This window comes from Rhamphochromis sp. 'chilingali' (assembly GCF_963969265.1).
Source record: "Rhamphochromis sp. 'chilingali' genome assembly, chromosome: 12".
NCBI classification, from domain to species: domain Eukaryota; kingdom Metazoa; phylum Chordata; class Actinopteri; order Cichliformes; family Cichlidae; genus Rhamphochromis; species Rhamphochromis sp. 'chilingali'.
In genome coordinates this window covers 20,702,329-20,715,636 of record NC_137939.1, presented here as the reverse complement: position 1 = coordinate 20,715,636, position 13,308 = coordinate 20,702,329, and the positions used below count along the sequence as shown (strand labels likewise).

General features: G+C 40.4%; 1 protein-coding gene across 5 annotated transcripts; it reads left to right on the top strand.

The window, feature by feature from the left end:
• The first annotated feature begins 1,448 nt into the window (after positions 1-1,448).
• On the top strand, positions 1,449-12,266 carry LOC308407008 (protein phosphatase 1 regulatory subunit 3A). 5 transcript variants are annotated; one of them, XR_013973620.1, is made up of 6 exons: positions 1,449-2,577; positions 4,619-4,659; positions 5,612-5,700; positions 6,032-6,058; positions 10,538-10,628; positions 10,738-10,752. XR_013973620.1 is itself a non-coding variant. In XM_080898376.1 (5 exons), exons 1-5 carry the CDS (start codon positions 1,712-1,714, stop codon positions 11,480-11,482), a joined length of 1,818 nt encoding a protein of 605 aa, XP_080754502.1. In that variant the 5' UTR covers positions 1,449-1,711; the 3' UTR covers positions 11,483-12,266. The 5 variants fall into 5 exon arrangements, 4 of the variants coding, with proteins under 4 accessions (XP_080754502.1, XP_080754503.1, XP_080754504.1 ...); XM_080898376.1 differs by lacking the exons at positions 6,032-6,058; positions 10,738-10,752 and adding an exon at positions 10,755-12,266 and having other exon boundaries at positions 10,535-10,628; XM_080898377.1 differs by lacking the exon at positions 10,738-10,752 and having other exon boundaries at positions 10,538-10,672.
• Positions 12,267-13,308: the final 1,042 nt, after the last annotated feature.

Genomic DNA, 13,308 nt, shown 5'->3' with positions numbered 1-13,308 from the left:
CTATTCTGTATATAGGTTGCGTAGCTTCTCCCCCTCGTCAAGTTGCTGAAGGTTATACAGAAGAATCACAAACCAGAGGTCATCTGATCCAAGATAATCAAATCCAAGCAAGAGTCATCTACAGCCAGGGCAACCCTCCGCAAAAAAGATTCGGAATTATAAGATTATCTTGTAGCATTTCATAATGCAGCCCACAACTAACGGTGTGATTACACTAGAATTAAATGAGATTGCTATGTATTTTATCTGAATTACAATGTAATTACAATTATCTAGCAATACTTGGCAGTAGATGTATTAAAATAAGGAGGTAACAATTCAAGTTTTTACAGAGAAGAAGCAATTAAAAGTAATATTAAGTAATGCTCAGCTTCCAGGTATTATAGCAGACCCCCCCCCCCCCCCCGCCCCCAAAGTTTCCCATCTTACACTATAAATATAGCATGCCATAATGTTCATCATGGATGCTCCACTATTGAGTTCTCCATTTGTATTATATATAAAATGTGATAAGGACTGTTCTCCCTTTGCTACACCGGCAAATATCACAGGGCACAGGTCCATACGGTCTTATCATTACAGAGGCCATAGTCTGCATTGCGTGCTGGTGTTTGTTGTTTCTGCTATATGCACGCCAATACAAGGTATAATTGAAATTTATACCTTGCATTACCAAGTTAAGCCACAAAAAGTGCAGTGATTTTAGAGTGTAAGCTGGAAAATTAGTGTTTTTCTGCTAAAATACCTGGAAATAATACATTTCTTAAAATTATTGGCAGTGTAATTTTTTTCCTGTGAAAACCTGAATTGTATCAACTACAAAGTGTTCCTAGGTAAATATATCACCCCCCTAGATACCCTTGCACTTTGAGAATTTTGTTCTTGGCAAGCTCTCAAATCTTACTTACTTAGGCTCCGTATTTCACGGCCTGTACAATAAAATAGGGCGGTATTATGAAGTCCAATCAATAATCTTTGCATAATTTCATATTTTTATCACAATGGGTTATACTTTAGATTTTCTTACCATCTCAACCACTGCTACAACTGGACTGGTATTAAATTACACTGACAGCTGTTCATACTGAATGGCAAAACTTTCCCCAGTGTGGTGGAATTAAAATGGCCTAAACTCTAACGAACATAATGTATCACAGACTGAGTCTTCGATGAATTCAGGCTTGGAGAGAGGGAATTTGGAGACGCCATCTTGAAATAATAATTCCCACCTGATTGTCTCTAAAGATGTTTCAATAAATACGCATGCAGCCTGTCTTTCCAACGCTGGCATTTATGACATTAATATGCTATTTCCAGCAGCAGGCGCAGAGCCAGGCCGAACCAAATAGAACAAGGGGGAGCCGCAGGATTATACCAACTTATCAACAAATTTAGGGCATGGAAACCCGGTAGGTCAGTGCTAAAATTAGGGGCTGGTGCTTCAACGACAGCAGTCAAACTGCCGTGCATAAAGTCATGTAAAACCAGGGGATACACTATCACAAGGGCTGGCAGTAAAGACAAGGTTTCCATGGGTGACATTTAACGCCACACGTTGACTGAAGAGGCACTGTGCGTTACGCAGCGACAGCGCTGGATCATCACTGACCACAGCTGCGCAAATCATGAGTGTTTGGTAGCTCTTTAGAGACGCCATATGTAGTCTTCGGCTCCTTTGAGTTTTTACGTCTGTAAAAATAATTTAAAAAAAATGTCTTTTTTGACTATACCAAGCCAAGAGGGTCTTTTTAAAACGATAAAAACAGGCAAATCAGGCGAGGACGCAGATAGTAGGTCACCAATGGACGCCGAAGATAACCAGAATGATGACGACGATGATGATGATGACACCGAGGACGCCCGCTTCATCCCAAGATGCTCCCCGGTGCCCAGAAAGCGAGGTGCGTCAATTTTCGATGAGACCGCTGAGTATATGCGGATCCACTTGGCGCTGTCCGCCGGGAAGAGAGTGTCATTTGCCGACACAACAGGTGGGGATTTGGTGGATGTGAAGGAATTTGTTGCCTTTGATTCGGACGATGAAGACTCTATTGCAAAGTGGGACGAAGAGGAGGCAAAGTATCGGAAGCCTGAGCTAGAGCCGATCTATCATGTGCTCCCAGAGTTTCATGCACCCACCGGTAATGCTCTGCTGCAGGCTGTGCGCACCAATAAAGTGGAGGTTGAGCAGATGTCTCCAGCTGAGAACGATCCTCTCGCCTTCACAGGGGTAATACGAGTGCTGAACATTTCCTTCCACAAAGCAGTTTATGTCAGATCGACAATGGACAATTGGGCCACTTACTTTGATCACCCAGCAGAGTATGTCCCGGGATCTCACGATGGAGAAACTGACAAGTTCTCCTTCAAGCTGTCTTTTGCGCCACCTTATACCACACATGGCTCTCGCATTGAGTTCGTTGTACGCTATGAAACCTCTGATGGTGATTACTGGGCTAATAACTCCTCTATGAACTATGTGGTGACTCTGCTCCTGACCTATGAAGATGATTCAGCTCATACAAACATCAACACACAGGAAATGAAAAGTATCCTGAAACCTCCAAAAGCTTACAGGTACATTTCCTGTCACACTTGTCAGTTAGACACCCCAGAGGACAAAGACTTAGAAGGGTATTTGTGTAATATTTTGCCCAGTCTCTGCCTCCCATGCCTTTTATCCGAAACATCCACAGAATTATAAGGTCACCATCAAGCCTCAGTCAGTTTAAGGTCCTCAAAAGCTGTCCATCCTATTAATCAGAAGAGAAATGCGGAGGCTCATAGACCAAAAAGGTTTTACTGAAAAAAAGGGATAATTTCTATATTAGTTAAGTAATTATAAAAAGAGATACGGATGCCACAAAGGTAGGGGCTGTGCAACAGCTACAAAACTATACCTGCTTACTAATTCACTGAGAGGTTTATGCCTGGAATGAGTATTCAGCTCAATGTAGTGGTTCTGCCCAGAGAGTGCATCTAGCCCAGAAAGAACTCAAACAGAGCAGGCTGTTCATAAGAAAAGTGGTTCGGTCTGTTGCATAATCAAAGTACAAGGACAACAGGAAAGCTACCTAGATGAGTTCACAAAGTTTTCCCATTACTAGTTTTACCTTTTACAATCACAGCCTGTAGCAAGGTACAGGAAGAGATTTTTGGAAGAACACTCCCTGCTCAGTGTATCAATCACCCAGCGGTGTCTGAGGCATTCAGAATAGGAAAAGGGCAGGTGTCGTTTTCAGCCGTGGCGTTTCCCTGCACTAAAATTTACCTCTGACCTTTTCTATTGGAGTCATCAGGGGAGCAAAACCATTTCAAAGGAACGGATTGGCTCCTCTCCTTTTTGTAATTAAAGGCTGGCACACAGACCCTTTTTGCTTCATTCGCTACTCCATTAAACTCAGCTAATCCCCTGATTTACTGTAATATCAACATGAAAGTTTGTGATAAATCTCACAATGTTCAAGCTTGGGCAGCACAAGCAATAGTTGCTTGTGTTGCCCAAGCTTGTGAGGACGTGTAAAAGCAGTAAGCTGAATATAAAGTGATGTAGTTGTCATGTAGGTATCCACTGCAGCTGTTTGGAGGGAGGAAGGAAGGCACCAGATGGGTTGTTAGGGATGGATGAGTCACTGATTGAAAAGAAGTTGGTTTGGGAGCAGAATCTGTATCAATCTCCCACCATAACAGCCACTACAGGTTGATTAAGTGCTTTGAAGTCAGCTGATAATTGGATTTTTAACATATTAACAAGGCAGCCAGTAAGATGAAAGGTTATTATGGGATAAAACAAGTCTAGACATGCAAATTTATTACATACTATTGAAATTAACTACATTTAGCCAAAACATTTCCACTTGAAGTAACAGATATCAAATATTAAACACCTGTGTGGAGTAGTGATGTCCTTTTGATTCAGTGTCATCTGCCTTGAGCACTACGAGTTGCTGAGTTTTGCTCGAGTTTTACTTGAGTTTTGGGGCTGAATTAGTCGAGCTTTCGTCTTGACCCGAGTCAAAAAATGTCATATCTGAAGATCGGCCCTTAAGTAGTGCTAACAGAATCAGCTCTATTACTTTATCTACATAAGTCTTTAATGTACAACACCTACCCACACAAAAAGATCAAGCACTATTTATTCTGTTAGGTTAAGATCGGGGTTTGGACTAGACACGTGACTGAGGTGTCTTCTTGGGCCAGATGAATCTCTCAGAGTTACTTCTCAAATCTTGAAAAGGGATAATGGAAAGATTAAAGGGAAATATTTTCCTTATTTTTGCTCATAACACTGTTTTTTTTTTTGGTTTTTTTTGTTTTTTTCAAAATGATCTTTAAATATTAATAACACAAAAATTGTAAGTCCTGACCCACCATATGGAATCTACTCAGGCTTCAGTCAGAATAAAAATGACTGCATACTCCTTTTTACACTACATATTTTTACTATGTACAATTACGTTGTTTGTGTCTTGGCAGACAAAGCCTCTGTGCAGTGTCGCTTTGTGCGTGTATACAATAATAAACACATTTACATTTGCATCTAAAGTGTGCACTACTCAATGGTTTTGTCACATCTTCATGTATTTCTTATAACCCAAATTTCTCTCATCTCTTTCAGTATGAACAATGATTCAGAGGATGAACTGGAAAAGGAAGAAGGTACAGAAGGGCGCAAGGACTATTAAAATGGGTTAAAATGGATATAAGACTATCCTGTTTCATAGTGGGGATATCACAAGTTCACTCCAGCTCAGATTTGAACTGTTTATTTATATAGATTGCTTTGGCAGTTATTGCCCACATTTGGAGATATGGGTTGATAAAATGTTTACCTTCTCTTAGATAAAATAGGACTAAAGGGAAAATGCTTTCTGCTACAAAAAAATGAAATTGAATCCACAAACCTTTTGTGAGCAGTTTCATGCCAGAAATATTTTCTTTCAACAGTCTAAATCCACCAATCAATAGAAGTGTGCAGCTAGTTAACACTTGGGACACCATCAATGTTTCCATGCTGTCACAAGCATGAGACTGTTCAGTTCAGTTCAGTTATTATTTTTATTGTGCCAAATCCCAACAACAGTTGCCTCACGGCACTTATTATTGTAAGGTTAAAGCCCCGCAATAATACAGAGAAAGCACCAACAATCAGATGACTCCCTATGTGCAAATATTTGGCGGCAGTGGGAAGGAAAACCTCCCCTTTAAACAGAACGAAACTGAATGAACCAGGCTCGGTGAGGGGCAGCCATCTGCTATGACTGGTTGGGTGTGAGGGGAGGAAGATTCAGAAACAGACCCTTCTATTGTGATTTTCACACATAACGTTCTGAAGATGAGTTTCATTTAATTCCCTTAGATTATTGATTATATAAGTGGGCACACTATAATATAAATTGCACTAGAGAGCAGAGGAAAAAGTCACATTTGCCACAATCCAGCTCAGTGGCAACATATATCATTATTAGGTAAATATTCCTACCGCCAGGTAGACTTACCCAAGAGTCACAGAGGTATTTACCCAGGCTAAAAAAATACATATTTTATTTTTTGATTAACATAACTTACTAAACACATTCTCATAACTTCTTCATCTGGTTTACAATTACAGAAGAAGCAGGGACCTCTGAGGCTCGTCCGGGACTTCTGCGGCCTACGCCTGTGTGTCCCATCATTGTAAAGCCGGAGATTGATGTAGAGGTAAGAGTAAAGTAAAAGAATGGGGATTGTAAGCCACCAGGAGGAGTACTGATTCATCCTTCAAAAGTTTAAAACAATCCGTTTTGATTGGAACTTGCTCCTATGTTGGCTCACCTGCCAAGAGAGGACACACATTCAGTAAATTACTTGTTGGACTGGTTAAAATGATCTTTATCTGCATGCAATTTTTGACAAATTCACATTTAACAGGTTACCAGGCTAAGTGCTTTATCCCTCTAGACAAGCCATGTATCTAATAAAACATAACAAACATGTTTGATCAACTTTTGAACCTTATCACCATTGGCTTGGTTATTTGTGTTGTTCACAGCTCATTGAAGCTTCAGCAACAACTTAGGTAACGTCTCGCTTCTTACTGCTGTATGTCTCTTTTTCAGTTTCTCATCACATTCATGACGCATGCTGTTCAAGTTTGTGCACACTTTAATTTGAATTCACATCTCTTGTACTTTTACGTAACTCAGGACACTAATATTTTTTTTACCCACATGTGATCACATCTAATATCTTCTATGCTTCCATTGTTTGAAACAGTACTGATGTCCACTGTTGTGCTGCGATGTATTGTTAGCTTTCTTTATGTGGAAATGGTGCTAATATTTGTGCTAGATTGCACACAGTGGTGCACAAAAAAGGAAAACTGAACCACTGAAAACTGAACCACTGTAACCATGCTGATATCTTCAAAGGAAGCGATTAAAAAATAAAATAAAATAAAGAAAATTCAGGAATATAAAGAAAAGCATATTGTGTATATTGCGCATTCATGTGGGATAATAATAATAAAAAAGATTTCCCCCAGTGGGAAGTCATTCTTCTGAGATTGTAGTGCTCCTGTGCCTTTAAGTCTGAATACGGAACCAATATGGATGATACAAAAATGTGTTTTATTTCATTGCTTGGAGTTTTTAAACATGTTCATGAAATCTTCAAGTATCTTATCATTAAAACCCGCTTTATGAGGTATACTTTCTGCAAATATCTAATCAGTTAATCACATAGCAGCAACACAACTTAGGCATGTACACAAGATGGTCAAGATGTTCTGCTTAAGCATCAGAATGGGGAGGGGGGAGCCACTCTGAATGTAGCATGGTTGTTGATGGTATTTCAGAGAACTGCTGATTTTCATGGATTTTCCAACATAACCATTTCTAGGGATTTTAGAGATTGATCAGAAAAAGAGAAACTATCCAGTGATAATGCAAATAACCACTCTTTACAACCAAGGCATGCACAAAACACCTGAATGGACAGTGCATTGAATCTTGAAGCAGATGGTCTACAGCAGCAGAAGACCGCACCAGGTGCCGCATATGTCAGCTAACAATGACAGAAACAGGAAACTGAGAGAAACCTGGACAAATGTTGTCAGGTCTACTGTTGTTGTTTATGCCAAAATGTGCCATAAACAACATGAAAGCATCCTGCCCTGTATCATCAGCTCAGCTGGTGGTGATGGTCCTGCAGTGTTGTGGGGAACATTGTCTTGGGTCCTTTGACACCAATTATGCATCTTTTCTACACCACAGCCACAACTGGTTTCTTGAACACAACAACGAGTTCACTGTACTGTAATAGTCAACAGTCCAGCAGAGCACCTTTGGGATGTGGTGGAACAGCAAGATTCATGTAATGGATCTGTGATGCTATCGTGTCAATATGGATGAAAATTTCCGAGGAATGTTTCCAGCACCTTTTTGAATATATGGCATGAAGAATTAGGGTAGTTCTAAAGGCAAAAGGAGGTATACCTAATAAAGTGGTCAGTGGGTATATATTCATCTGACTTGCTGCACAATTAGCATGAAGACTGAAAACATGGCAATGGAGCAAAAATGCTTCTGTGGAAATCGATATACCAGCTTCCATAATAACTGTGTATTTTAGAAGGGAAAGTTTAATTAGTTCTGCATAACATAAATCAGGGCTCTAGAGTGCGACCAATTTGGTCGCAAATGCGACCAAATTTTTCAGTGGTGCGACTAAAAATAAATATTTGGTCGCACAGGTGCGACCAACTGTTCCGGTAACAAAAAAAAAATCTCTGTAACTCTCCGTGTGGTCAACAACAGACACACATTATGCCCCTATCGTGGACTAAACCAATCAGAGATAGTCAGGGGCGGGACCTCTCTGATTGGCCGTGGTCCAGTTGAAAGTGCAGGTGGAAGAGAGAGGTGAGTAGCTTGAATAAAGCGATATCAATTCATTAACGGATTCCACACAAAGACCTAAACACGGAGCGGACCCAACACATCAGAATCAGCTTCGTCTTTCTCGGCTTTCTCACCCGACGGCCTGAACACGGACACGCTGTCGGAGCTTAGCGATTCTTCGGGTCCGCGCTGTGTTTACGTCTTTTTGCGCTGATTCTGAGCTGCAGGTTTTGCCTCTCTCCAACCAAAATTCACCGAGCCTGCAGCAAAAGAAGCAGCAAACTGCGCTTCACATTTGATCAATGTCGTCATGAATTCCCTCTGACTTTTGCTGTTTTGCTTCCACCACGATAAAAATCACACTTCCTGCACAGCTCTCTCTCTCTCTCTCTGTACTTCAGGAACAGTTTCCCGTCTCAAATCTGTTTTCTGCATTATTCATTCGCTTATTACCCACCAGTCTAGCGTTGTTTACAGCGCTTTTTCTTTTTTCACTTAAATGACCTCGGACAAGAAAGCCTAATTTCTGCTGTTCAATACTGAAGAAATTTAAATTTCTTAAAATTATGCAAAATTGCAGAATATTTTTAAGGTTATCTGCTATAAAAAGCCAGACCAGGAAAATCTCCTTCATGTTTTCCTGTGTTTTATTCTCAGTTACTTTCACACAAAGGCATCTGTTGTGATTTTCACAATTCTGATGAAGTCTCATGTGTATCAGTACTGATAAATGATCAGAATTATAATATTTCTGACTGTCTGAGGCTAAATTGAATCAAATCAGGACTTTGAGAACCGGAATTGAATGGATTATAGAAATCAGTGATGATACTCAGCCCTAGTGAGCAGCCTAGGCCTGAGAGAAGTGGATGTACTGTAGCTGTGGGTAATAAGAAAAGATGAAAAGAACTATTGATAACTTTTTTGTTAAGTTAAGGCCTGATCTGTCTGAAATTCATAGCCAGTGCTCTGACACGGTGCCATCAATATTTGAATGCTGAAAAAGCACAGTGTATCCAGAAAACACATTATATGCTGCAGTAAATGCACTGCCCAAGTGTCCCCTCTCCCCACGGCCTTTCAGCAGCAGACAGCAGCAAACAGGTCGTCAGAGGAGGCCAAGATGATGATTAAGTTTTTAACATTTTCTACAATATTGACAAAGCACTTTAAGCACAAGTTTGTTAGTTAATAATTTAGAAATTAATATTGTCTGTATGGACTTCCCCCCCCAAAGAAAGTGCACATGTAAAACTGCGGTGTTAAGCGATGCGGTTGAAAAATTTGAGTGCGCCTAACTTTTGTGCCGGTACGCCTAAATTTTTAAAGTTAGGCGTACCGGTGCACCCGTGTCAAAAAGTTAGTCTAGAGCCCTGATAAAAAAATTCTCACACTCCACCTCCTAACAGAATAACATGATAACGTGTGATCTGATATTAATATCTCACAATACTACAAAAGTGTCTGTTACGCTGTCCTGGCTCATTCTCACGTTTCACCTCAGTGATCACATGCATGCTTTTTCCTTTTAGCAGAACATTAAAAAAACCCCACAAATAAATAAAGGTGAACATCATTTCCCATCATTCCTTGTATCATTCCGTAGGTTTTGAGAATCTGGGCTTTATAATTCCCAACAAACTCATACCCCAACTTTTGTATAATACATTAAAGTTACACAAAGGCATTAAAACACTGATCTCATTAGCACTCCTTTATTTGAATTGATGGTTTCCCTGAAGCTTTTTAGTCATAGATTGTTGGTCTACAAAGTGATCTTAAATGATTCAGCTGCACATTTTACAAAAAATCAACAATAAAATTCTTTTAAGTCAAATTAAAAACCTTCTTGGAAAGTAGAATCCATTTTTTGGATTAACTGAACAAATATTGCATTATACACAATTATATGATTTTTGTGAAATAGAAGAATCTAGCTACTTTCTGCTGACTAAAACCCACCTGCCCTATCTCAGCTGTTACCGTTTTCATATTTTATGTGTCCAGCTTTTGCATATGTTCTTCTTGGTGCTGTTTTTCTTGTCTGTCTTTTGGTTTTATATTGCAATGATTTCATCTCAATATGACCTTGAATGTTTGTCAGGGCAGCCTCATAGCAGGGAAAACTCCTTTTCCATTATTTGCTAATGGCTATTTTCCTTTTTTGAATAAAATCCTGTTAAAATGTAAATAAGTATTTTTAGGCATTACATTTGGTCCAGTCCCTGCTGTTCAAACAGCCACCCTCACTTCAGTATGTGTAAACGTGGGAAAACTTGAGGAGAAAATAATTAAGAAAATTGCACCGATCCAATTTTCTTCTCCTTTGGATTCACTTGTGCCGTGTCGAGTTCACTTAAAGGAAGGAATATTTAAACTACATTCGTTGTTTTGCCCTCCTGGGAGGGAAATTTGAAGGAAGGAGATTTTTTCCCCCATAATTTTAAAAAAAGATTCCTGTCCACCTCTTCATACTGCTCATGAATTGTTTGCATTTCCTCACAGCTAAAACTTCAGCATGAGTTCCTTTTCACAGAAAAGCATTAGTATGCAGTATAATGCTTTTCTTCCCTCAGCGTGCAATGTTAATGTGGAATACAAATGTTCCTCCTTTGTCTCCTAGCTATCACTGTTGTCTTGCTGTTTTACTTCAGCAGATCGCAGCTCACCCGTCTGGTCCCTTTGTCCCACCCAACCAAGAGCTTCCATCTGACGATGGCACGCTGTCCGCTCACACTGTATTCCCAGGTGAACAGTTTCCTTCTATGTCTTCCCAAACCACACATCAAACTAATTCATCCTTTGTACTCTGTGCCAGCGAATCAGTCCAGCCAAATAAGTCACAGCCTTTACCCAGACTCCACTGTGAATTAGGCAACCAGACGTCTGAGGAGCGCGTAGACAGTAGTCCCTCTACGCCGCCGCCTGCCTCACATCCTTTTCTGCAACGAGACTCCAAACCCAGATCAGACATCTCCCAGACTGGCAGAGAGGAAATCCCTTTAGAAGCATCTTGCATGTGTCTTCCTGCCACAGAGACAACAACAGGAGAGGATGGAGCTGGAGAAAAACCAGCCAGTCATCCTTGCCTTGAACTGCCTGCTGAGCGTGCCTGTACTCCCAGTGTGACACAGGGCTTTGAGCGAGACGTTGCTGTGGGAATGAGCGAACCTGTTGAAGGATTATCAGAAAGTTCCAGCAGGTCTGCAGCAAATCATGAAGCCAGTACGCTTGCACTTTTGTCTCCCGTGGCTGAGACTCAGACATCTCTGAAAGCAGAAGGTGAAGCTCTACCATCACCCGAGCTTCCAGAGAACACCTCAGTGAGTACAGGTGTCACTGAGGTGAGTGAAAACGTAACTCAGTCTGTCTCAGCCTTGGAAGAGAAGGAAGAAGCTGCACATATTTCCCCCGATACGTCATTAGAGAATGAACCAAGCACAGCGTCAGAGTTTTCCGAGCCCCAGTCTGAGCATAACAGAAACAGGAATCTTCTGCCATCTGTCATATTTCTGAGTGGAGTTGTCTCCCTCTCGATAGTGTTGCAGGAACCCACTGCCCTCTTCCTAATTGGACTAATTTTCGTTTTGTGCCGTTTGTGATTTTGCCCCAAATCTTCTGTCAAGCTAAGTGCCTTTTCATGGTTTTAAAATAAGCCATCAAGCTAAGCAACATGCACACAAAGTCCTCTTGAAGTTATGCTTATTTTATGCAAAGTCAAATAGAAGGAGAAAGTAATTATGGCGATATTTTCGTACACATTGTGTTTTCTATAGATATAATAATAATCACCCCATTTGTACAACATTGTGAACCTAGTATTAAAGCACAGTGTAGTATTAGAGCTGTTTTGTAAGTGATCACTAATCACTAACCTTTTCTTGTCATGTGGAGAGTCTCTGTGGTGTTATGTTCTAGTTTATTTAGTCACTATCACAATGCACTTTCACTGTTGTCAATGTAGCAAAGCCTGTTGTTTAAGGACTTTGACTTTTGTGAATTTCAAGTCGTTATCGCTTCAAAAACGAAACAAAAGAACAACAGAAAGATTACCCTAGTGGTAAATATAAGAGACTTACTATAAAAATGGGATTTTGTTTACAAAATGCAAAAGAAAAACATGGTCATGTGTGTGTGTTTTTGCCTTAATACTTAGTGAAAACAAGACGGAAATGGTAGCCGCTTGAGCGACAGCAAAACAAGTGGAAAACTGTTCACCTCACCGTGGCACTTTTCATTTCACAGGTCTTCCTTCTTGCTCGTAAATGCATATTATTCTTGTTGTAGCGCAGCACTCAGCTCGTAACATAATAGACAATCTCACAGACAGACGGAGGCACTGATTGATACGTTTGGAGTGGTGAAAGTTTTTGCAGTGTATTGCCATTAAACATGGTCTCATATCCTGTACCACTTTGTGTCTTTGCTTATCTGTGTTTTTCTTTTCATGCAGTCTGCAGAACAAACACGAACAACACGACAGCTTTATGCACAGTAATGACACTGCGGTGCAGAACAGATCGCATTGAAGGCACTGACACACCTTTAAAATAACATCAGAGCCTTCAGCGCCTCCACAACTCGAGCGTGTTCAGCTTTGCTTGAAGTGGAAATACATAGACAGCAACATGAGCTGCGGATAGAAGCCAAAGGTCAGGCATTGCACTGAAGTCATGGCAGCTTATAGTATACACTGGCCACTGTAAGATGAGCTCAGTGTTTGAAGGCTGAAAATTCTCTGGAAATCTCCTCGGATGTTATACGATAAGACGGCACCTCTCGTCAGGTCTACCTCTTCTTATATTTAGGACTTAGTCTTAATATTTTATCTTCATTTTTGGCCAAATAAAGCTTTAATAACTTTAAACTTTTGATCCTTGGATGTTAGGCACTCTGTGGATTATATGCAGATTACGCATTAGCCTTAAAACTGACGTATTCATCCAAGCACATTTGTATTTTGCAGACTTTTGCAGGGAAAATAGCAGGAGTGACTAATTTGTGTGGTGGTCAAACATTAAAAATTTAGGCAATCTGAAAGCTGTCCCAAGCAGGATAACTGGTGTGAATTTTATAAGACCCACCCTTTGGAATAATTACTGTTTTTTTCAGGTAGTCCATGTTAAGCAGTGATTTCAAAAGGAGATCTGCGAGCGCTGTGGCAATATTAAGAAACAGCAGATAGAAGGGCATCGTTTTCCACCCAGGGTGTGGCGTCACCCTCAGCTTGTTTGAACAGAGGTATTTCATCACGAGAAGCAATTGCAACAGCAGGAGTACCAGCTTTTATTTAAATATTGTCTGTGACAGTGAAATCCTCCAAGACAAGACAAATCGGATTTTCCATAATACCCCTCCTTTAACTTGTCATTGTACTCCTCCAAGCGTGGCCTGTGAATGTTTATTGGTTTTATCAGGTCCATCACAG

Bases quoted from the DNA above. Each gene is read 5' to 3' on its own strand.
- LOC308407008 (XM_080898375.1), top strand. From the start codon at position 1,712: ATGTCTTTTTTGACTATACCAAGCCAAGAGGGTCTTTTTAAAACGATA. The intron at 2,578-4,618 runs GTACATTTCCTG...CATCTCTTTCAG, and splicing joins AAACCTCCAAAAGCTTACAG to TATGAACAATGATTCAGAGG. The intron at 4,660-5,611 runs GTACAGAAGGGC...TTACAATTACAG, and splicing joins TGAACTGGAAAAGGAAGAAG to AAGAAGCAGGGACCTCTGAG.